Source organism: Barbus barbus (assembly GCF_936440315.1).
Source record: "Barbus barbus genome assembly, chromosome: 29".
Taxonomy (NCBI): domain Eukaryota; kingdom Metazoa; phylum Chordata; class Actinopteri; order Cypriniformes; family Cyprinidae; genus Barbus; species Barbus barbus.
The window spans coordinates 28,158,150-28,183,283 of NC_136757.1; the positions used below are offsets into that span (position 1 = coordinate 28,158,150).

General features: G+C 38.0%; 1 protein-coding gene across 2 annotated transcripts in view; it reads right to left on the bottom strand.

The window, feature by feature from the left end:
• Positions 1-6,193: 6,193 nt before the first annotated feature.
• Positions 6,194-25,134, bottom strand: part of LOC306848856 (stalled ribosome sensor GCN1-like) — a 52,477-nt gene continuing 33,536 nt past the window's right edge. For both annotated transcript variants that reach the window (XM_079383608.1, XM_079383607.1), the window contains exons 42-58: positions 22,957-23,099; positions 22,760-22,877; positions 21,739-21,954; positions 20,618-20,782; positions 20,377-20,538; positions 19,482-19,574; positions 18,750-18,893; positions 17,600-17,869; positions 14,761-14,874; positions 14,331-14,561; positions 14,057-14,250; positions 13,159-13,273; positions 12,146-12,242; positions 11,890-12,038; positions 10,521-10,631; positions 9,334-9,555; positions 6,194-6,822 (exon numbers count right to left, since the gene is read on the bottom strand). In XM_079383608.1, coding sequence (XP_079239734.1) covers positions 6,697-6,822; positions 9,334-9,555; positions 10,521-10,631; positions 11,890-12,038; positions 12,146-12,242; positions 13,159-13,273; positions 14,057-14,250; positions 14,331-14,561; positions 14,761-14,874; positions 17,600-17,869; positions 18,750-18,893; positions 19,482-19,574; positions 20,377-20,538; positions 20,618-20,782; positions 21,739-21,954; positions 22,760-22,877; positions 22,957-23,099 — 2,670 coding nt within the window. In that variant the 3' untranslated portion in view covers positions 6,194-6,696. The remainder of the gene's footprint in view (positions 6,823-9,333; positions 9,556-10,520; positions 10,632-11,889; positions 12,039-12,145; positions 12,243-13,158; positions 13,274-14,056; positions 14,251-14,330; positions 14,562-14,760; positions 14,875-17,599; positions 17,870-18,749; positions 18,894-19,481; positions 19,575-20,376; positions 20,539-20,617; positions 20,783-21,738; positions 21,955-22,759; positions 22,878-22,956; positions 23,100-25,134) is intronic.

The window sequence follows — 25,134 nt, forward strand, 5'->3', positions numbered from 1 at the left end:
CAGCGCGGCGGAGAACCAATCAGAGCGCGCCGACGCCATGCGACGTAACAGCCGTCAACAAGCACGCGTCGCGATACAAAGATCAAAGCATGCGTGTGTTTGTAACGTATATGGGTCAATGGCGTCAAATGCATTGAATTATTTGAAAAATCATAAAATAGAACATTTGTAAAATTTGTTTCATTTAAATTGAATGAAAGTGCGACGATGTAGTTTTTCCCTCGAATAACATTTTATAATTTTATGCAGTAACAACAGCATAAGTAATAATACTACTTAATAATAACGCCTCACAACGTCAGTGTATACTATAATACAAGCACTTAATCATTATTTTCAAATGTTTTTAAAATTAATTTTCTAGGCTATGAATTGAATCCATGAATATCAAGATGAGTATATTTATTTGTTTTTTTAAATTATATGTGCATTATTTTTTATAGCATCGTTACATTATAACAAAATGGTATTTGTTGTTCTTTTTTTTTATACTGGCCAAAAAAAAACACAAAAAGTCACTAAACATACTGAGACAACTGCTTATACACACACACCAAAAAAGAAAAAAAAAGTAATGTTTGGACATGTCTAATAATACAGTATTTTTATTTATTTTTAAATTCGCAAATACCATGATAACATGGTGATCATCAGTGGAATGCACTACACTGTTGACAGGATTACCATCTGATACCATCACTGTACCATGGTACCACCACAGTGCTTTTTTTATAGCAATGTCTCCTTTTTTCTTCCTTCGTGCCAACAAAGAAATGTATTCATGACATCTTAGCAGTTTCTCAGTGAGAGCCAGAAAACTCTGCAACTTTCCAAAGCAGTCTAAACTTTGACAGGCTGCCAGAAAACTTCGGATTTTATTTCCTCGGGATCAGCTGAAGATGAATTATGTTGCATATGAGCTCAGTAATGACACACAGATGGGTTTGCGATGCACTAAATCTGCAGATGTGTCTGATGACTGCTGAAACCCTCAAACCTTTCAATAAAGATTTCAGATCTGTGGCTTCATGATGGAATCCCCTTTGTTAGTGTGATACCCCTTTTGTCTAATAATTCAAGATCTATCTATCTTATATTTCTAGCTCAGTTGCAGAAAAATGTTGATGCTTTTTACCACCCAATAAACCTAGAAGTTTGAATCTGTCCTTATAACAGACACCCCAAACTCAGGGGACAGTTTACCCAGATGCAGGGGATATATTAACAATGAGAACTGGCCGGACAACAGAAGAATTCCAACAGTGACTAATAAGGTAAATTAAACAACAACATACAGGAATATGTTTCTTTTCACAAGATGATATAGTTTAAATGTGACATTCTTCAGGGAAACACAAATTCAAAACACGATAGGATTCAGAGAATAAACACAAAAAACAGCCCTTTCCCTGAAATGCGGCGTCTATAATCAGGCCTTTTCAGTTCATATAAAATAAAACTTAAATGAACAGAAAACAAAGATAAACTCATCCAGCAGAAAGGAAACTCAGAATTCAGTTCAAGATTCAACCCTCATGAATCCAGAGAATTAAAGGTCAGTCTGATTTCAGAGCGGTGAACAAAAAAGCAAGAACTGTTGAGTCTTTAACTTTATGTTCTGCTGTTTTGTGTTCATCTGCTTCTCAAGCAAAGCTGATTCAAACACTTGGGAGAGCTTCTGAAGCTGGAGTCAGTGCATCAAGAGTCTCCACGCTCAGACGTCTTCAGGAAAAGGGCTACCAAGCCACTTCTGAACCAGAGACAACATCAGAAGCGTCTTACCTGGGCTGTGGAGAAAAAGAACTGGACTGTTGCTCAGTGGTCCAAAGCCCTCTTTTCAGATGAAAGTCAATTTTGCATTTCATTTGGAAATCAAGGTCCCAGAGTCTGGAGAAAGAGTGGAGAGGTACAGAATCCATGTTGCTTGAAGTCCAGTGTGAAGTTTCCACAGTCAGTGATGATTTGGGCTGCCATGTCATCTGCTGGTGTTGGTCCACTGTGTTTTCTGAAGTCCACAGTCAACGCAGCCATCTACCAGGATATTTTAGAGCACTTCATGCTTCCTTCTGCTGACAAGCTTTATGGAGATGCTGATTTCATTTTCCAGCAGGACTTGGCACCTGCCCACACTGCCAAAGCTACCAAAAGCTGGTTCAGTGACCATGGTGTTACTGTGCTTGATTGGCCAGCAAACTCTCCTGACCTGAACCCCATAGAGAATCTATGAGGCATTGTCAAGAGGAAGATGAGAGACACCAGACCCAACAATGCAGATGACCTGAAGGCCGCTATCAAAGCAACCTGGGCTTCCATACCACCTGAGCAGTGCCACAGGCTGATCACCTCCATGCCGCGCCGCATTGATGCTGTAATCCATGCAAAAGGAGGCCCAACCAAGTATTGAGTGCATAGAAATGAACATACTTTTCAGAAGCCTGACATTTCTGTTTAAAATATCCTTTTTTTATTGATCTTATGAAATATTCAAATTTTCTAAAACACTGAATTTTGGGTTTTCATTATCTGTAAGCCATAATCATCAAACTTTCAAGAAATAAAGGCTAGAAATATTTCACTCTGTGTAATGAATCTATATAATATATGGGTTTCACTTTCTGAATTGAGACAAAAAATATTGACCTTTTTCATGATATTCTAATTTTTTGAGATGTACCTGTAGTTTGTAATAATTTTTAAATGCACGGATAGATGAAACGGAGCTTTTCGAAACTCAGAATGAGTTAAACGTCACAAAATGATTAAGTCACAAAATGATTCACAGTTTCGAAGCACTCTATTGGATCACATTTCGTGAATCATTTGATTTAGATTGGAACTTCGGAGTGGGTTAGTGAGTCTTATTATTCAGATCAGGACTTCGATCAGAGCGGGTTCACAAATTATTTGATTCAGATCGGGAAAGCGCGTATTGAAAATCATCTGATTTAGATCGGAACTTCGGAGCGGATTAGTGAATCTTTTGATTCAGATCAGGACTTTGATCGGAGTTGGTTCGCGAATCATTTGATTTGGATCGGGACTTCGGACTACCCTAAATCTTTTTTTCCAATTTTTTTTTCATTAACCACAGTTTTACTACAAACACCATATTGTTATTGTAAAAAACAATTACCATGGTTTAACTGTAGTAACCATGTTTTTTATGTATGAGAAATTTAGCTAGCATGAAACATTATTTTAAGTTATATTTTCCTATATTATCTTTTGAGAAGTAAAAAAATCCTAATTAAAACAGGAAAAAAAGTACAAAACTAGATCGGATGAATGTTAAAAAAAATCTGACAAAAATTTCTCTGTGGTTTCATTACCAAAACCAGTGAATGAATCTTCACTTCAATGTCTGAAATATACAAAATACAACTTAAATACAAATACAAAAAATACAAATTGAAAAATATATTACTACACAAACAATGCTTCAGTTATTTGAATTGTAAAACCACAGACAAGATTCCTGGGTACACAATATCTTAAACAAGGGCAGACCTGCCACCCTTGGATTTTTTTTCTTTTTTGAGTACCACCAGTTTGACGGGACGGGACACAGGATTTTCTTTTTTTTTTTGGGGGGGGGGGGGGGGGGGGGGGGTCATATATTCCTAGATAGCTCCTTGATGGCTAATGTCAAAATCATAATTGCATGATTTAATGTTAAATAAAGCAACCAATGACAGCAATTAAATGACAGCAACCAATCTGGCTTCAGAAGTGGACATTCGACCGAAACTGCCTTGCTCTCAGTTGTTGAAGCGGCTTCCAAGTCTTCATTACTTATCTTGCTGGATCTGTCCGCTGCTTTTGATATGGTCAACCACCAGATCCTCCTGTCAACCTTTTTGGGAACGGACATCTCAGGAACCGCACTCCTGTGGTTTGAGTCTTCCCTCGCAAACCGGTCCTTCAAGGTATCTTGGAGAGGTGAGGTATCCAAGTCGCAACATCTAGCTACTGGTGTGCCTCAGGGCTCAGTTCTTGGACCACTTCTCTTCTCTGTCTATTTGGCATCACTAGGTTCTGTCATTCAGAAACATGGCTTTTCATATCACTGCTATGCTGATGACACTCAACTCTACCTCTCATTCCATCCTGATGATCCGACGATAGCTGCTTGCATCTCAGCTTGTCTAACAGACATTTCTTGCTGGATGAAGGATCATCACCTTCAACTCAACCTAGCTAAGACAGAACTGCTTTTAGTTTCAGCAAACCCATCACTTCATCCCAATTTCACCTTCCAGTTAGGCTCATCAACCATAACTCCTTCAAAAACAGCCAGAAACCTTGGAGTTGTAATTGATGATAAGCTGAATTTCTCAGACCACATTGCTAAAGCTTCCCGGCCCTGCAGATTTGCTTTATATAACATAAGGAAGATCGGGCCCTTTCTTTCAGAACATGCAACACAACTCCTTGTTCAAGCTCTTGTTCTGTCCAGACTTGACTATTGCAATGCTCTCTTGGCAGGTCTTCCAGCCAGTTCCATCAAACCTTTACAATTAATCCAAAATGCCGCTGCAAGATTAATCTTTAATGAGCCGAAAAGAACGCACGTCACACCTCTGTTCATCAATTTGCACTGGCTACCAATAGCTGCTCGCATAAAATTCAAGGCATTAATGTTTGCCTACAGAACCACCACTGGCTCTGCACCCCTTTACCTAAATTCACTACTTCAGGCCTATATGTGCCTCTAGAAAATTGCATTCTGCAAGTGAACGACGCATCATTGTACCATCCCGAAGAGGCACAAAATCCCTTTCACTGACTTTTTCATTAACTGTTCCCTCCTGGTGGAATGACCTGCCCAACTCAGAGCAGCTGAGTGCTTAGCCATCTTCAAGAAACGGCTCATAACACATCTCTTCCATCTTTATTTGACCCTCTAACTCTAGCACTCTCTATTCTAATTCTGTTTTATCTATCGGTCTTCTTTGTATCTATCTGACCCTCTAACACTATAGCTTTCTTTTTTTATTCTACTTGTTTTCTCTAAAAAACAAAAAAAACTCGCTACGTGTACTGCGTTAGGCTAACCAAGACTTGTCATAGCACTTGCATATTGTTGCTCTTTTGTTAGTTGTGATTGCTTCTATTGTCCTCATTTGTAAGTCGCTTTGGATAAAAGCGTCTGCTAAATATAAATATTTTCCAAATATTAGTACTACGGGTCTGCACACAGTCATGCACACCTTTGTGCTGTTCCAGCTATACAGTATTTTACAGTAAGCAGTTTGGATGCAACAATACACTTAGCCCACGGTTAAACAAATACCTTTGTTTTTTAACCAAGGTTTTCTGATGGCTTGGCATATCAAAGTATTTTTTGCGATTTAAAATGCTATTTAAAAAAAAAAAAAAAAAATCTCCAATACAATTTAATTAAAATTCCAGTACACAAATTATCATATATGTCCACATCAAATTTCTTTTGAGAGAATTATTATTTTTATGGATTGGCCATTAACAACACATATAATGTCTATTTCATTCATACTGGATGCCAGAGAGCATCCTCATGAAGAAACTCGACATATGCATCACAGAAGTAAAAGTCATCATTATCATAACTTGATCCCCTTTGTTTCAGCTATCATTGTAACCGAATAAAAGAAGATATAAATGCTTTGAATGACAAAACATTAATAAAATAAACACTCCACGGTGACAACGTATAGGTTATCTGTGTTCTTAAAACCACCTTGGGCATTCTCATAATAATTAAGTATATTTATATACTTTTATAAGTATATTATAAGTAGCTTTATAAGTATATTTATAATCCATTGCTTATGGACATAGCCTTTTTTTTTTTTTTTACAGTATTGAATATGTCTAGAGAGAAATAAAACGCTCAGAAATAATTTAAATGCAAAACTGGAGGGGGGGGGGTGCACGCTCTAATTGGTAGTACTCTTTTGCTGTTGCTTGATTTGAGAACCGCGCATGGACAGAGGCGGAACCAGATTGTCGCGTAGTTTAGAGTCACAAATCGTACCAGTGTACTTTGAGGTAAAAATGCATGCCAGCTACACAAAATGCGAACAGGTTGGCAGGTCTGCATGGGTGATTTCTCTTGAAAATAATACTTCAGTGGAGTAATTACGAGTTTTCAGATGTTATAAAGATGCATGAAATGTTGAGCAGGAATTAAAACATCAAAACACAAACAAATGCAATTTCTTTAAGTCAAACCGTTTATTAAATCAAGATTTTCATTTTCTATTTATTCATTCAACCATTATTATTGGACACAGCGCTAATTCAGCATCACATCCTTTGGGTTGTTAATGGCTCACGCGTCTCTCACACACACAGAAATCAATTACAACAGCGAGAAACTGCTCACCATTCAAACTAAATATAAAAGGGCATCAGAACATCAATGTTTGAAAAGAATTGGCACAAATTAATACTTCATCTTTCAGAAGAAAACCAAACAAAAAATATACATTTACAAATTAATAGCCAATTAAGGACAATGCAGATTTTAGATGATGATTTTAGGGACTCATAATAAATACTTTCCCAGGCTTTCCTTGTGGTGTAAATGACACGAGTCAAAGCTAGCGCGAGGAGAGTGTGTGTGTGTGTGTGTGTGTGTGTGACTGACTGATGCAGGATCAAGGAGAACAGCAGCGGCTACAGGACTGGATTCAGAGCAGCTGAAGCTGTCCATCATGTCAGGATGGTGTCATCGATCTCTTCGTTGGAGTCGGGAAGGCCGGAGATTTTCTTCAAGGATCTGCGGTGACATTCTGACAGCAGCTCATTACTGGCCGAGTCCAGGATTGCACTGATGCTCTGAAATGAATTTACACATGCAAACGTTATTTGAACTGCTGTGCCATGATCGGCTACATGATTGCTGACTTTTAAGGTGTTTATTGATCACTTGTCTTGTGTTTATTGTATGAAAAAAGCTGTGAATATTCTGCACAGCATCATCTTTTGTTTTCCAAACTGAAAAAAAAAAATACTTTAAAAAACGTTTTCATTCAGAAATAGCTGGTTTTTCAAATAATTCAATGCCAGTTACTTTGTTTTTCTGTTTATTCACTGACACCTCTCCCTGTGGCCTGTTCCCATGTTGAGAGAAATCTGTAGTGAGGTTCAGAGGCACTTCCTTTAGGCTGAAGCTCATTTAGTTCACTTTTGGTGTCAAAAGGCCTTTCCAGTTTCCAGTTTTTGTTATTAAAAATAAATAAATAAACAAGCCCAGTTCAGGGGGAAAAAGTAATGCAAAAGTAACAATGCATTATTATCCGTAAAAAGTAACTACAGGTGCATCTCAAAAATTTGAATTTCGTGAAAAAGTAAATTTTTTCTTGTAACTTATTTCAAAAAGTGAAACTTTCATATATTTTAGATTCATTACATGTAAAGTGAAACATTTCAAAAGTTTTTTTGTTTTAATTTTGATGATTAGAGCTTACAGCTCATGAAAGTCAAAAATCAGTATCTCAAAATATTAGAATATTTACATTTGAGTTTCAATTAATGACCATCTCTACAGTATAAATTCAGGGTATCTCTTGTTCTTTGAAACCACAATAATGGAGAAGACTGCTGACTTGGCAATGGTCCAGAAGATGAACATTGACGCCCTCCACAAAGAGGGTAAGTCACAGAGGGTCATTACTGAAAGCTGTGGCTGTTTACAGAGTGCTGTATCAAAGCATATTAAATGCAAAGTTGACTGGAAGGAAGAATTTGGGTAGGAAAAGGTGCACAAGCAACAGGGATGACCGCAAGCTTGAGAATACTGTCAAGCAAAGCTGATTCAAACACTTGGGAGAGCTTCTGAAGCTGGAGTCAGTGCATCAAGAGTCTCCACGCTCAGACGTCTTCAGGAAAAGGGCTACCAAGCCACTTCTGAACCAGAGACAACGTCAGAAGCGTCTTACCTGGGCTGTGGAGAAAAAGAACTGGACTGTTGCTCAGTGCTCCAAAGTCCTCTTTTCAGATGAAAGTAAATTTTGCATTTCATTTGGAAATCAAGGTCCCAGAGTCTGGAGGAAGAGTGGAGAGGCACAGAATCCATGTTGCTTGAAGTCCAGTGTGAAGTTTCCACAGTCAGAGATGATTTGGGCTGCCATGTCATCTGCTGGTGTTGGTCCACTGTGTTTTCTGAAGTCCACAGTCAACGCAGCCACCTACCAGGAGATTTTAGAGCACTTCATGCTTCCTTCTGCTGACAAGCTTTATGGAGATGCTGATTTCATTTTCCAGCAGGACTTGGCACCTGCCCACACTGCCAAAGCTACCAAAAGCTGGTTCAGTGACCGTGGTGTTACTGTGCTTGATTGGCCAGCAAACTCGCCTGACCTGAACCCCATACAGAATCTATGAGGTATTGTCAAGAAGAAGATGAGAGACACCAGACCCAACAATGCAGATGACCTGAAGGCCGCTATCAAAGCAGCCTGGGCTTCCATTACACCTGAGCAGTGCCACAGGCTGATCACCTCCATGCCGCGCCGCATTGATGCAGTAATTCATGCAAAAGGAGGCCCAACCAAGTATTGAGTTCATAGAAATGAACATACTTTTCAGAAGCCTGACATTTCTGTTTAAAATATCCTTTTTTTATTGATCTTATGTAATATTCTAATTTTCTGAGACAATTTTGGGTTTTCATTAACTGTAAGCCATAATCATCAAAATTTCAAGAAATAAAGGATTGAAGTATTTCACTCTGTGTGTAATGAATCATATAATATATGGGTTTCACTTTCTGAATTGAGACAAAAAATATTGACCTTTTTCATGATATAATTTTTTTTTTTAGATGTACCTGTACGAAATACAGTTAGTTCCTGTTTTAAGGAGTGATGTTGCAATGTTGTAATACATTACTTTACCCAACACTTTGCTATGTCCATCAAAATATGTGCATAATATGTGCATTTTATTGGGTGCGCTCAATTTAGTCAGATATATATTTTTTATCTGATAAGAAAACGTACATATGCATAAAGAAAATGTTGCACAAAAAACTAAGATGGAAACAATGAATAAATTTGTCAATGCGCAGCAAAAACTGATGTGACTTTGCCTCAACTGACCTGTGACTGGATAACTGGACTAATCAGTGCACTGATCTCATCACAAACCATGCATAAAAAGCTGATACATACATTGTGTATATAGACACACACACTATTTTTTTTATTTTTTTTTTTTAAACATCCTCATTCTTAAATCAGCAGATTTTTTAAATGCATTATCTTCAATTACAAAAAATAGGCTTTTTACGTACATTTAGATAATTTACAGAAAACAAAAAAAGAGCAACATCGTGTGATGACTGACCTGCATGCCATCTTCTCCCTGGCGCAGCCGCAGCAGGCTGACGAGTGTGTGTTCGCTCTGCGCTCGGACGCTGGTGTTCTTGTCCTTGGTGTTGTCCAGCAGAGCTTTGATGACCGGTTTGACCAGACTGGGCTCCAGAGCGGGAGTCTCCGCCTCCTTACACACCCACCACAGCACGCGCTCCGTCACCAGACGAATGTCACTCGACTGGTTCTGCAGACACTGTGGGAGGAGCCACGGCAGAGAGCGAATTCAGTCCAACTAATGTGTTTGAGTTTGTTCACAATGGTGTACAAAAAACATCTTATGGAATATGTATGGAACATAACCAGATAGGGCTGTGTGATAAATCAATTTATCAAAAACATTAAGTCCATGATATTGACAAAAGTTTTTTATTTTAAATAAGTAATTTTCAATATTTTGTAGAAATTATGCCAGAAATATATTACTATTATATAGTACTGTAAATGTACTTCTCAAAGTAATAATAATAAAAACATGACATTCATTTACTATTATTAGTATTAAGGAATATCATAACACCAAGATATTTTTATTCATGTATTAATTCAAACACTATTCAACTTTCCTTGTGCAGCACCTAATTTGACAAGAAAAATAAAAACTTGCATATTAATTGCTATATTTACATTTTAAAACATTGGTTAAATTGTTGAAGTTTTATGAATTCATCTTACACCTTTTTTTAATTATAAATGTGCACTAAAAGAATTAGGATAAAATTAACTTTAGTTTACTCATACTAGTTCTAAGAAATACATCAAATGCATTTCCTTCCCTATTAATGGTATTTAAATATCAATTTTGAATGATGAAACAATATTCCTGTCCATATTATCCAGCCCTACACTACACAAATTGTATGAACCAGAAACAACATTGTGATAAACTAATTAACTAACAATGAGAAATACTTCTAAAAGCATTTATTATGTTAATTTCAACACTTATTAGACTCTAGTTAACATTACTAACAATAACCAGCTGTATTTTTATTAATGCTAACAAAGATTATTAATTGCTGTAACAAATGTATTGCTCATTGTTAGTTAATGCAAACTAACTTATTGTAAAGTGTTAGTATGTAGTGTGCATTATACAGTAATCTGTACACTAATGTATGGTAGGTGGTTTATCTCAGTGTTTGCTGGAGTCAGTCTCACTTTGACGAACTGCGTGATGATGCGGGGCGAGATGCTCTCCGGTCCTCCTGAGCGGAGCTGGTGTCTCATCAGGTAACCCATGGCTCTGATGCCGCTGCAGGCGATGGGGATCTGCAGAACACACACACAAATACACAGAGATGAGAATCAAGTGTTTGCACCACAGATACACAACAGAGCGTTCATGAATCTTGAATATTATTTTATGAAAATCATAAACTCTAATCTCATTGGCTGGTGTTAAATGACATCTAGAAGTCACAGGCTTCCAGGGTTCTTTTCCATTTCAAATTCTATACCATTCCATACTCAAATGTCCAGATTTTTCAGACCATATTGAATTATTTGATGTATTTATTGATGATTTATCGCCTTAGCAGCAGTGGCTAGATTCATGGCAAAACCAACAGTATTATGGATTACAATATCATTTCAATACATTGTTTACAATAATTTAACAATTTTGTTTTAAAACATACAAAAGTTTCTAATTTATTCAGTCATGGAAAATTGTGATTGCCTGCTCTAAATGTCATGAAAAACCACTCTGCTTGAATGATAAATTTATGATTTAATTAAAAGTTTAAAAGTTCTTAATTTTAAAGTTCGGGAGTTCTGCGCGTTCATTCTCGTGAGTGTCTACATGCCCCTGCAAGCGCACGTGAGCACAGCTTTAAAGAAACTCGCTGATCTGAACACCCGGACTCTGTTTTAATCATTCTCGGGGACTTTAATAAAGCAAATCTCTCCCGCGAACTGCCAAAATACATCCAGCACACTCCCTCTTTGAACGGTTACCGTCTGGTCGACGCTACAGAGCTCTGAGCACCAGAACGACCAGACACAAGAACAGTTTCTTCCCTCAGGCAATCCATCTCATGAACACTCAACAATAAACGTGGAGCACACATCTGATGATGATGAATTATTCTTTTATTATCTGTGTCCTGTCCTGTTGCTGTCTTTCTGTTGCACTGTGGAGCTTCTGTCACTACAACTGTATGTGTAAACATACTTGGCCAATAAAGCTCATTCTGATTTTATATTTTAGAAATCAGGATAGGGACAACAGTCTGGAAACACAAATATGACTAAAATGATGAAAAAATTAATTCTGTATTTTCCATACTGCATAAGAAACCCTGAGCTATATTCAGTATGGAAAGCTGCTGTAGTGAGCATTTATGAGGAAGAACCAGTCAGTGGATTCTGGAAAGTTTTAAAAGGTTTAAGCAATGAACAAACATTTGAATATTCCTCAGTTTTGACTGTCAATTTTAAGATTTATTTGGCCCTAAACAGGCATTTTTTGGCCTCGCTGGGATACAACATGAGTTGGACTTTCTGCTGATTCACTGTGGTGTCTTACTCTGTCTGCGGTGGCACTGGATAAGACGGCCTCCAGCACAGTCGAGCTGTACTCCTCCGAACACAGCCGATCAGGAGCGGACCTCACCGCATTAGCCAGAGCCAAACTGCGGCCGTGACGCACCATCCAGTCCACGCCAGACACATCAGCTGCAGACAAACAGATAACATGAGAGGATGCAGTTCTAGACTGAAGTACTTTTCTTGATGCATCTCATCCCAAAGCACTGGCAGGCCCGAGATGTGTGTGATCTTACCGAGGACATGCTGCTGTAACACATTCTTGAGCTCCTCTTCTGACAGGAAGGCACTCAGCTCGCCAACACAGCCTGCAGAGGCCATTCTCGTGGCATCCTACACACACACGCACACAGAGAGAGAGAGAGAGGTAAGGCAACAATGACACACACACACAACCACATCCTGTGCTAGTTACTGTTTTAAAGACAAAGATCACATGCACTCATATTCATGCATGTCTTCAAGCATAGAAGCAATAATAAGAGTACAATTATTTTCAAATAACAATATATTCATAAATGTCAACACATTTAAATATGAATTCATATTTTACACACACACACACACACACTATATACATACAAACACATACACTATATATAGACAATCTTTAAGTATTGTCTGTATTTATGCATGCATGCATATATGTGTGTGTGTGTGTGTGTATATATATATATAATATATATAATCTTTAAATATTGTCGATAATAGGACTAAAATAATATTTTCAGAATATATCTATATTTTTAATTTACTTATTTAAAACTTATGCGTATATACACACACACACACACACAATATAATAAAATGCTATAAGAAATATATAATACAAAAATATTTGTTTTGTTTACTCGACATAAAAACTATTACAATTATTACATTTATATTTGAATCATTTGTTAATATATCTGTGTTGAGTAACCAAAACCCCAAAAAATGCAATACTAGCAGTGTTATTGTAGTATCAAGATACTACTATAGTTTTTATTTTGTTTTCATTTTAACTATTTAAAGTTGTAGTAATTTTGATGTATTTGTCATTTTCATAAGTTTTAGTTTTGTATTTAACTTAATATGCCTATATAGTTTTGATTAACTTTGATTTAGTTATTACAGGTTAAACTAAATGAAAATGAGAAATGTTGGCTGCATATATATATATATATATATATATATAAAACAAAAAAATTCCCTTTTAATTATGGCTTTAATTTTAGTTAACCATAATAACCCTGACTAGTAGCTGTACCTCATCATGTCCCAGCATGCCCAGCAGCGTGGTGGTGATGCTCTTCCTGATGGTGGGGTCGACCTTTGCTCCTGCACCCTGGATGACGAAGCGCAGGGCCTGCAACATCGTCTCCCTGCAGAATAAAGACAATAACAGAGTGACTGACAAACTTAAAATAACTTTTCTCCACAGAAGATTATGAGCAAGAGCTAATAATAATTAATAGTGACTAATTAATTTGGCAAAAACTATAGTGGTTATGAATGATCAGCTACTGCCAGCTAGTCTTAAGACTAAAAAAAAATTATAATTTGAGACTACTTTCAAAAATCGTTTATTTTTCCAAGAGTGGCCACAAATTTGTCAGTATCTGTGGCCCTCTGGGATATTTCATTCTGATTGGTGTCATTCTGTTATAACAAGCATCTAACCATAAAACTGCTCAATACACCAGTACACAAATACTATTTCCTGCATAGTTTTAGTTTCATTTCTCATCACTCTCTTTATTTTAGTTTAATTTAATTTGAGTTATTTTAATACTTCAACAAACTAAATGGAAATGAAATAATATATTGAATTATAAATGTGTGTGTGTATATATGTATATGTAAAGAACCTTTTAATATTTTTTATTTGTTTTTAGCTTTATTTTTTTGTTTTTCAAATCTTAAGTTTTGAAATTTTGTTTGTATGCATTTGTCATTTTTATTTAATTTCTTTATTTTTAAAATGTGTATAGGCAGTATTTATAAAGTTCTAGCTTTTAGTTTTGGATCTGTTTTAAGTTGTTGTAATACTACAATTGATTGCTTCTGTTGTCCTCATTTGTAAGTCGCTTTGGATAAAAGCGTCTCCTAAATGACATAAATAATAATAAAAAAAATAATTTGCATTTGTTGTTTGTGTTTTCTACCTGACTCCAGAGTCCTCTGCGTTGCGTATGGCCGACAGCTGTTCTGTGAACAGTGGATCTACTTTAGTGTGTATGGAGACCAGCTGACCCAGAGCCTCTGCCGCCCGCAGCCTCACGGCCCGGCTGGAGTCCAGGAGGGCCTTCAGGAAGGTGGTCTGGAGCTGCGGCAGGAAGGGTTTCAGAGCGATGCCCACCTGCGCACGAGAGAGCGGCGTTATGAGTGTGAATGATGCATCTAACTCAGCATGAGGACAGAGGCGTGATGGACACTGACTTTGGCCAGCAGCAGAGTGAGCGTCTCCAGCAGAGCCGTCTTCACAGACCAAGTGAAACGGTCTCCTAGGATACGGATGAGCGGTCCGGTGATGTTGACCACAGAAGGCCGCAGCGCCTCCGCTGATGTCAGTTTAATGACTCCGCCCAGCGCACGAGCCGCCTCCTCCTTCTGCTCAGGACTTCCTGTAAGCACACCCTCCCTCAGCACGGGGAGAATACACGTCACTCCCTGAGGAAAAATACACAGAATGTCACATCAGTGCTACTGCAGGATTATTTATACACTATTACAGTATTAAACCAACATGACAAAATCGTGAAATTTCTAAAAGAAAATCGTGATATATTTTTTCCATATCGCCCACTCCTATATCAGAGTCAAAATGTGATGACTTTTGCTCTGTAATTTGTCTCTAAGTAATTCTTACCTTCTTGGGCAGACAGAAGCCAGGTAGGTGTTGACCTCTGACCTCAGCGGCAGCAGAGCGGATGTCCCTGTGCAGGTCATCAATCAAGGACAGCTGACTGCCAGCATCCAATTTCTGCACAAACACCGTGAAGTTATGAGAACTGTACGACCAAACGACAATACAAGTCATATTTCATTATTTCTTTAAATCCTGGCTAAAAAAAGAAAAAAAAAATCAACAATTTTACTTAAGAATATTTTATTAAACCAAATGAAATCCAAATTTCTATGAAATCCTTTTTTTAAAGCAAAAGTGAAGTGCAACAGAGTGCAAGTGTATCTCGTAATTCAAATCACTGAAATCAAAGTTCAGTATTATAGTGTGAAAAAAAAAAAAAACACTTTTAAAATGACTTAAAATACATATATAATGGAAATGATGCAATAATAATTAGAAGAATCAGAAGAATCAGAATGAGTTTTATTGGCCAAGTATGTTTACACATACGAGGAATTTGTTGTAGTGACAGAAGCTCCACAGTGCAACAGAAAGACAGCAACAGGACAGGACATAGATAATAAAAGAATAATATACAAATAGGCAATGTACAAAGCAGCAAAAACACAATATATAATATAGACAACTATGTATGTACAGGTCAAGTATGTGCAAATTAGAAATGAGAAATAAAAATAAAATAAGTGAGTGTGGTGAATGGATAGTGTATTATAGTTGTGTGTTCCACGCTTATTGTTGAGTGTTCATGAGATGGATTGCCTGAGGGAAGAAACTGTTCTTGTGTCTGGTCGTTCTGGTGCTCAGAGCTCTGTAACGTCGACCAGACGGTAACAGTTCAAAGAGGGAGTGTGCTGGATGTGAGGGGTCCAGAGTGATTTTACCAGCCCTTTTGCTCACTCTGGATAAGTTCTTGGAGAGTGGGGAGGGTTGTACCAATGATTCGCTCAGCAGTCCGGACTACTCTCCGTAGTCTTCTGAGGTCAGATTTGGTAGCTGAGCTGAAACAGACAGTTATTGACGTGCAGAGGATGGATTCAATGATGGCGGAGTAGAACTGTTTCAGCAGCTCCTGTGGCAGGTTGAACTTCCTCAGCTGGAGAAGGTAGCTCTGGTGCTGATGGTACGAGCGCTGGATGTGAATTCACCAAGCTTTACTAACTGCTGTCTGTCTGTCAGGAAGCTGGTGATCCACTGACAGACGGAGGTGGGGACGGAGAGCTGGGTTAGTTTATTCTGAAGGTTTTCTGTGATTATGGTGTTAAAAGCAGAGCTGAAGTCCACAAAAAGGATCCTCACATAAGTCCCTGGTCTGTCCAGATGCTTCAGGATGAAGAACAGTCCCATGTTGACTGCATCATCCACAGACCTGTTTGCTCTGTAGGAAAACTGCAGGGGGTCCAGTAAGGGACCAGTGATGTCCTTCAGACAAGCCAAAACCAGTCTTTCAAATGATTTCATGGCTACAGACGTTAGGGCCACAGGTCTGTAGTCATTAAGTCCAGTAATTTTGTGTTTCTTTGGGACGGGGATGATGGTGGAGTGTGTGAAGCATGAGGGGACTTCACACAGCTCCAGTGATCTATTGAAGATCTGTGTGAAGATGGGGGCCAGCTGATCAGCACAGGTTTTTAGGCAGGCAGGGGGAAGTCGTGGCCTAATGGTTAGAGAGTCGGACTAGTAATCGAAAGGTTGCGAGTTCGAGCCCCCGGCCGGTAGGAATTGTAGGTGGGGGGAGGGAATGTCCAGCGCTCTCTCCACCCTCAATACCACGACTGAGGTGCCCTTGAGCAAGGCACCGAACCCCCAATTGCTCCCCGGGCGCTGCAGCATGGCTGCCCACTGCTCCGGGTGTGTGTTCACGGTGTGTGTGTGTGTGTGTGTGGGTTTGTTCACTACTCACTGCTGTGTGTGTGCACTTGGATGGGTTAAACGCAGAGCACCAATTTCGAGTATGGGTCACCATACTTGACAATACGTCACAAAAAAAAAAAAAAAAAAAAAATAAAAAAAAAGGCTGGTGACACACCGTCTGGGCCTGGTGCTTTCCTTCTTTTGTTCTTCCTGAAGACCTGGCACACATCTTCTTCGCTGATTTGAATTGTATGTGTGGGGGAGAGGAGGGTTGCTGGAGGTGTGAATTCAAGGCGGGTGTGGGGTGATTTTTCAAAACGACAATAAAACTCGTTTAAGTCGTCTGCCAGGTGTTGATTCTCCAGAGTGCTGTGGGATGGTGTCTTGTAACTGGTGATATCCTTCATTCATTTCCACACTGAAGCAGGATCACTGGAAGATAATTTTTCCTTAGCTTGTCAGAATAATTCCTCTTTGCCACTCTGATCTCCTTTTCCAGTGTGTGTTTGGCCTGTTTATACAAGACTTTATCCCCCTCTCTGTAAGCATCTTCTTTGGCCTGACGGAGCTGTCTGAGTTTTGCAGTGAACCATGGTTTGTCGTTGTTGTAGATTAGATGAGTCCTGTTAGGAATGCACATATCCTCACAGAAACTGATATAAGACGTTACAGTCTCTGTGAGCTCGTCCAGATCGATGGCAGCGGCTTCAAAAACAGTCCAATCAGTGAGAGAGAAACAGGCTTGTAGATCCTGCTCTGTTTCATTAGTCCATCTTATATGTATATATGTGTGTGTATAACTTTTTTTTGCTACTGAATTTGACACCTGATATGTTATTTAAGACATCTCCACCTTACTAGCAGTTCAAGGATCATAAAAACGTAGTTTACGTGCGGCTTGCGATCACATGAAACAGATGATAATACTAGGTAATAACAAGGACTTTGAGAAGTTCTGCTGAAGTACACAGATGAAAGCATTGCTTACCTTTGTGATGGAGTTGATTGTGTCCCAGCTCTGGCTGAGCACCTCAGGGTTGGGGTCGTTCATGAGCCGCATGAGGCCAGACAGCAGCATGCGTGTGTGAGTGCTGTGGTCCAGCCGTGTTCGAGAGAAGTATCCGTTGAGTATGGTGACAGACGCCTGCCTCAGCCCAGCGTCTGCTCCTCGCGTGGCCTCCAGCAGATCCTCAATGATGATTCTCTGGCCGACTTCATCCTCCACCGAGAGGATCACAGTCTGACAGTTGTTCAGCTCCTGCAGACGACCAGAAACGCCACATTTACACTGTCAAACAATTCTGATTCCTGTTGCAGAGTGTGTGTATTATTGGTCAAAATTATGATTTTTGTTAATGTTTTATAAAGAAGTCTTTTCTGCTCCCCAAGTCTGCATTTATTTGATCAAAAATACAAATTGTAAAATGTAATTTATTCCTATGATCAAAGCTGAATTTTCAGCATCATTATTTCAGTCTACAGTCACATGATCCTTCAGAAATCATTCTAATATGCTGATTTGCTGCTCAAGAAACATTTCTGATTATCATCAATGCTGAAAACAGTTGTGCTGCTTCATATTTTTGTGGAAACCATGATACATTTTATTTTTCAGGATTCTTTGATGAATAGAAAGTTCAAAAGAACAGCATTTATTTGAAACAGAAATCTTTTGTAATAATGATACAATTGTATTATTATAATATTAGTCACTTTTTTTAATGGCTCCTTACTGAGTGTGTTAATTTCTTTTCTTCTTTTTATTTAATTTTTTTTAAATCTTACCCCACACCTTTGAATGGTAATGCATCATGGTTTCCACAAAAACATGAAGCAAATGAGCAATTTTACTCTTTTCAACTTTGATAATATTAATAATTGTAAATGCTTCTTGAGCAGCAAATCAGCATATTAGAATGATCGTTCAGAAATCATGGAATAAACTACATTTTACAATATATTCAAATAGAAAACACTTTAATTGTAGTACCAATTCAAATTACACTTCATTTTTGATCAAATAAATGCATCCTTGAGGAGAAAAGGCTTCTTTCAAAAACATCAAAGTATCTTAATTATTCCAATGTTTTTGACCGGTGGTGGATTAAGTAGAAATGATTGACAGCTGTCGTGCTCACCTGCAGGCACTCCTCTGAGCCCAGCTTGTCTTTGAGAGAAGAGAGCAGAGCGGGCAGAATGACCCCGAGGTGTCGCGTCAGAGCGTCTCCTGCCACCGCAGACAGGAAGGCGAGGACACGCGTGTTTACAGGAGGAGCCGTCAGCTAGATAAAAATAAAGCGTTAAATAACACTATCTAGAATAGTCCAAATTTAACAGTTAAACAAGTGCACTGCAAGGAATAGTCTAGTCTCAGTCTGAGAGACGGCCACAGACGGTCTGATGCACACAATACAGCTAGAGCTTTTTTAAAACAGAGAGATCCATTCTGATTGGCTGGCTTTATGCAGATGACCAACGTAGGTCTGGGCGGGGTAAAACAGAAAATAGGCTATAAAATCTCATTCAAAATATTAAGAAAAACAATATTCCATCAATAATTCTAAAATAAAACCGGTTGGATGTACAAGGTATTGGGTGGCTATAATGAGTGGCACAAGTTTGACATTTTTCAAGGGATCAAATCTTTCAAATAACGAGATTAATCTTGATAAAACATTGTAAATAATTATACAAAATAACACTGTGGTTCAAATGTCTGTAAGACGGTCTCTTCCTGTCTAAGTTCTTGGCCCAAAAAAAAAAGCTTTTATTATACTGCCTTTGTTATTCAAAAGACTGGATATACAAGGTTATTAATCTTTGTTTATGCTTAGATTAGTTAAGAAAGGCCTCTAGTAAAGAGAACTCACCTTAGGCACAAGGTAAGGCAGGACAGATCGACTCTTCACAGCCATGACCTGTTTCAATCCATCCAACGCAAACTCTGAGGTCTCCTCGTCCTCCTGCGACAAAAAGCTATTTTAGTTCACCATACATACTGTTTTGAAGCAGCCTGGATGGATGGAAACTGGAACTTCAGAACTAAAAGTACTGTATTTATTTAATAATCAGAAATGTTTCTTAATCAGCATATTAGAATGATTTCTGAAGGATAATGTGACACTGAAGACTGGATAAATGATGCTGAAAATACAGCTTTGATCACAGCAATAAATTACATTTTACAATATATTACAATAGCAAACAGTTATTTTAAATTGCAATATTATTTCACAATTTTAACTGTATTTTTGATCAAATAAATGCAGCTTCGGTCAGCAGAAGAGTCTTCATTCAAAAACCCAAAGATTTGAATTGAAGCATATGTATATTAGCTCTACTGAGCATGACTTACATTATTGATCTTTGTTTTATTTATTTTTTTTGTTTCTTAAAAAGAGAATTCACCCAAAAATGACAATTCTGTCATCATTTACTCATCCTCAACCTGTATGAATTTCTTTCAGCTGCTAAAACACATAAAAAAAGAGACTCTGAGGAATGTTTGTAACTGAACAGCTGACGGTAGCCATTGCCTCCCATAGTATGGAAAAAATATATACTATGGAAGTCAATGGCTGCCGGCAACTGTTTGGTTACCCACCAAACTCACACAGGTTTGGAGTGGTCAGTGGAGGGTCAGTAAATCAATTTTTGGGTGAACGATCCCTTTAATACTGTTTTGTTGCTTATTAATTTTTTAAATGTCTATCCTCTCTTTATTTTCTCAAAGTAAAGGTGAGGATTGTGGGAAGGAGGCAGTACCAGTTGCTTGAGCAGTGTGGGCAGGATGTCGTCGAGGGCCTGGTGACCGATGGTGGTGTGGAGCTGCTCGAAGGTTTTGGCAGCCGCTTCACGAACCTCCTCCAGAGGATCACACAGGGCCTTACGCACGGTGGGAACCAGAGACTCGGAGAACACCAGAACCTGACACAAAAACACAGCGTTACCACAGTGACATGAACAGAAGGAACCCGCTGAGCATATTTCATCAGCTGACACTCACTGCGTCTCTGCTGGTGGACTTCATGATCTCGCTGAGGCCGATACACACACCCTGCCTCTCGTCGCTCTTGTCCGAGCGCAGACCCTCCTCTAGGATGGGAATGATTTCAGGCAGGATCTTCTCACCCAGTTTCTTCACCAGGTCACCCAAAGTACGAGCAGCGATCTGGAAACACAGATATTAAAGTAAACAGCATGAGCAATGGAGGAATTCAAATTTTTCTTTAGAGAAACATGGACTGCTCCATCAGACATTGTTGTCTATTACTAGCTATGACAAATATTTTCTTTCATATTTGGAGTCAACATTTTCTTAAAATTAAGAATGACTTCTTAATATCTTAAAAAAACAATTAAAACTAACAAATACTTTAATTTATTAAGAAAAATGTTTTTTAATATTTATTTTCAAGAGACAATAAACAGTAATTTAAATAATATTTGTTCTTAAATATTAACAAAGTAAACATTTTCATTATATTAAACAAACATTTTCTCAATTTATTAAGAAAATACATTCCTTAATATTGTCTCAAAAATATTGAGAAAATAATTTAAATATTAATTACTATAATAATAATAATAAGCTATAACAAAAATTATATTCTTAAATATTAGGAAAATAAACAATTTCAAATTAATCAAATTAACAAATACTTAATTAAGAAAACATGCCTATTAATATTTATTACACAAACATTAATTTTATCAATATTAAAATGAACAAATATTTTCTTAATTTATTACAAATGTTTCTTAATATTTACTTTCTCAAATAAATATTAATGGTACAGTAACAGTAATGATAATTGATAAAGAGAATCTCAAGTTATTTTCATGTTAACATTAAACAGATTAAACAGTTTTTTAACGATTCAGTCGTTTATATTAAACTTATTGATGTCATATTCTTGCAGGAGTGAAAAGGCATTACTGTATTTTATTCCTCAAAATCTAGACAAAAAAAAAAGAATTAACATAAGAAAAACATAATAAATATATGAAGCAATAAATTATGGCACGCTTTGTATGATGCTAAATACACGTTGTTAACATGGAAACAAATGCATCTTTTGCAGGCCACAGAATCAAAAGGGACTGCAGTTTGTCGTTGGATTGTACCGTTCTCTTGTCCGGGCAGGTGGAGGCCAGGAAGCCCAGCAGCAGCGTGAACAGGGTGGGCAGGATTTCTCGTAGCGTTCGCGGCGTGTTTGACACCACGATCTTCCACACGTGGAGAGACGCCTGTCTGACCACCAGCTGTATGTCTGAGCGGCCCATGTAGAGCCCAGAAAGCACACGGTTGCGTCTCTCTGCGCCCAGAGCTCCAATAATGGCCTGGGGAAATATTCAGAGTACGAAAATATTTTACTCAAGTAAAAGTACCATTACCTTAATTAAATTTTACTTAAGTACAAGTAAAAGTACCAGTCTAAAAATCTACTCAAGTAAAAAGTACACCACACCCGCGAGTGATCAGTGTCAGTCAGCATGCGTGTGTTTTGTAACTTGCAGTTTGTAAAATCAGGATGAGAAGTGTTAGCGGGAAATAAGGAGGAAATAAACTAAATAAACACACGCTACCTCAGCTGCCAGAAACAGTGCACGGGTGGAGTTAATGTTAGTACTGCAAACTGACGGTGATCACTTTCAAAAAAAAAAAATACGGGTCCGGGTCGGTTCTGCGCAGAACATTTACGGGTCTCTTCTAATTTTTGGACCCGTGAAGACCTCTAGTCTGCACCACTAACGCCTGTCATGTTCGTCTGCGTCTTTCTTGTGATTTTAGCGCCAGTTTGTTCTCCTGTCCATTATTTACTGCAGTAGTTTGCAGGGAGCGATTATCTATTTTTTTTACACCGTAATTAATGCGTTTTAAAATGTAGCGAAGTACAATACTTCAATCAAAATATACTTAAATAAAATTACGGATTTTAAAAAATTACTTTAAAAAGTAGAAGTACACAAAAAAGCTACTCAATTACAGTAACGCGAATAAATGTAATTCGTTACTTTCCACCTCTGGAAATATTTGACAAACATTTACACAAAGTTTCTTGGTACACAGCAGGAAGCGAGGGATATATTTTGGTCTTGTAATGACGCTGTCTTGTGGTCTGTTCCAGAGGCTCATTACGGTTACCTTATTCGACTGGGCCGTGCCAAAATTGTCATCCTCTGATGCCGTCTCTGTTGTCATCTTTCCCGTTACCCCGGAGATATGGAACAGCAGGTCACCTAGCAACTGCACCGAGCTAAATCTAAGAGAACACACAAAAACTCAGCATCAATTGTTATGACAGCCGTCCTCTGAAGTGATGGAGGGCGGATGTTTGGTACCTGATCCTCCAGAGGTCGTCAAACAGGCCCTGCTCCAGCTCTGGCAGCAGCAGAGCGATGGCCGTCTCGGCGTACATGCTGATGATGCGCTGGCCGGCGCGCAGGGCCGTGTCTCGCACATACTCGTTCTCATCGGCCAGAGCCTGAACACACACACAATCGCCCATCAAACAGCTTATCTATGCATAAGAGACAACTAGATGACAATATTCCTATATAAACAACCAATAAAGACAGAAACAGATCAACAAGATAAGATAAAGCATGTTCATTTGCTGGTAGCTATTGACTTCCACTGTATTTTTCCCCCTACTATGGAAGTCAATGACTACCAGCAACTATTTGGTTACCATTATAGTTAACTATAAATTTATTTAGTTACAATTTTTTTTCTTTAGTGAAAAGAAAAAAAGAAAGTTTTTCGTTAGAGAAACATAGATTGATCCATTGTTGCAGATTAACCAGCAACATTTACTAAAAAAAAAAATATTTTCTTAATTTGTTCGGAAAATAAATAAATAACTTCCTTCTCTCAAATCAAGATTATGAAAATAAGCAATTTATTTTCTTAACATTTATCAAGTAACATCAATTTATCAATTAGTTCAATAATAGTTCAAATAAGGCCAAGTACACACTGCAGCTAAATTCGGTTGTCAGTTCACCGTTTACTCCTTAATCGCGTTCTGTACACACATAATGCACTAAAATACGGGAGTGACAACTGCATTAACTCCCGAAAAATACAGGTAGTGACAACTGTATTTACAGAAATTCTACGCAGTGTGTACAGAACTGAACAACTAGTTAATGACGTATATGAACATGCATCAGTGTCTTTGTCTGTATGTGAGATGCAAGAAAATAACCGTGAAAGAAGTCTTAACCTAGCACACAGGGCTCATCTCTTTCGGCAGTACTTGACTTCATCCTAAACTCAAAAAAAAAAAACCCTCAATCTTTCTCTCCCTCCCTTACTAGCTTGTAGTTATTTGAACAATGACTGAGACTTGGTGTTACGAGCACTTCCTCTGTCTGATTGCCTCTTCAAGATTAATCGCTTCTTGTATTCCCCTATTGTAAGTCGCTTTGGATAAAAGCGTCTGCCAAATGACTAAATGTAAATCCGTGACAGAGCACTTTATTAACTTCATAAAGTGCCTATCTTTATGGGCTAAGAGCAAACAACATGCCTGAAAGCACTTGTAAATATGAGGACATGGCAACACTGCAAGATAAGAAAGCAGCCTCCCGAGTAGGGCTGGGCGATATGACGATATTATCATATATCGACGATGTCTTGTAAGTATCGCGATGTTGATGTCAAAAGTCAGGTAAAAGACTATTATCGATTTTATCAAAAAAAAAAGATAAACCTAGTAAATTGCAAAAATTTTTATTTTTTACATGACCCCATAGTTACCATACAGGTCTTTTTGTATGCAAGAATTAAATAATTTAGTAGGAGGGTTGGGAATCGAAAAGCTGTTTTAATTTTTTAATTTATCATTCAGAATGTCCAACTTCACCATGATGAACTTCAATTGGGTTCTATTATTTTTCCTTAACAGTTCTCCTCACAAAACGAAATTTATTTCTAGGGCTGCAACAACTAATCAATCAAATCGATTATTATCGATTATGAAAATCATAGACAACGATTCTCATTATCGATTAATCGGGTATGCCCACAGTGCAAGTCCAACTTCAGCCGGTGGCTCAAATTACAGCACCGAATAACGCTTTCTATGGACAAAATGCATCTAAAAATAGTGGAGGAAGCAGAATGAGATGCTGCAGGAGAGTTACGTGATCCAAGCCGCCCAAAACATGAGAATTCTTTATTTTAAGCTTTAAGTTAATGCATTAGCGTTTTGCCCTGTCAGGCACTTTGACACATCCGTGCGTGTCCTCAGCGCAAACACTTTCAGTTTACGGTCATATCCTTATCTAGAAATGTCACAAATTCACGCGAGCATTTCCATTTTTGCATAAAGGTCCGTCCTGCCGGTCTGTGTCAAGTTTAAAACACTGAATGAGCGCCGCCAGACAGATGGAACACAGAGAGAAAAGATAATATTGTGCTGAAACATCTGTTGAAAGTTCATTTCGAGTTTAAAAGTCAACATGCAGTGAGAGTAGGAACTGTTAAGGGATAACCGCGTGTAATTCTGAATA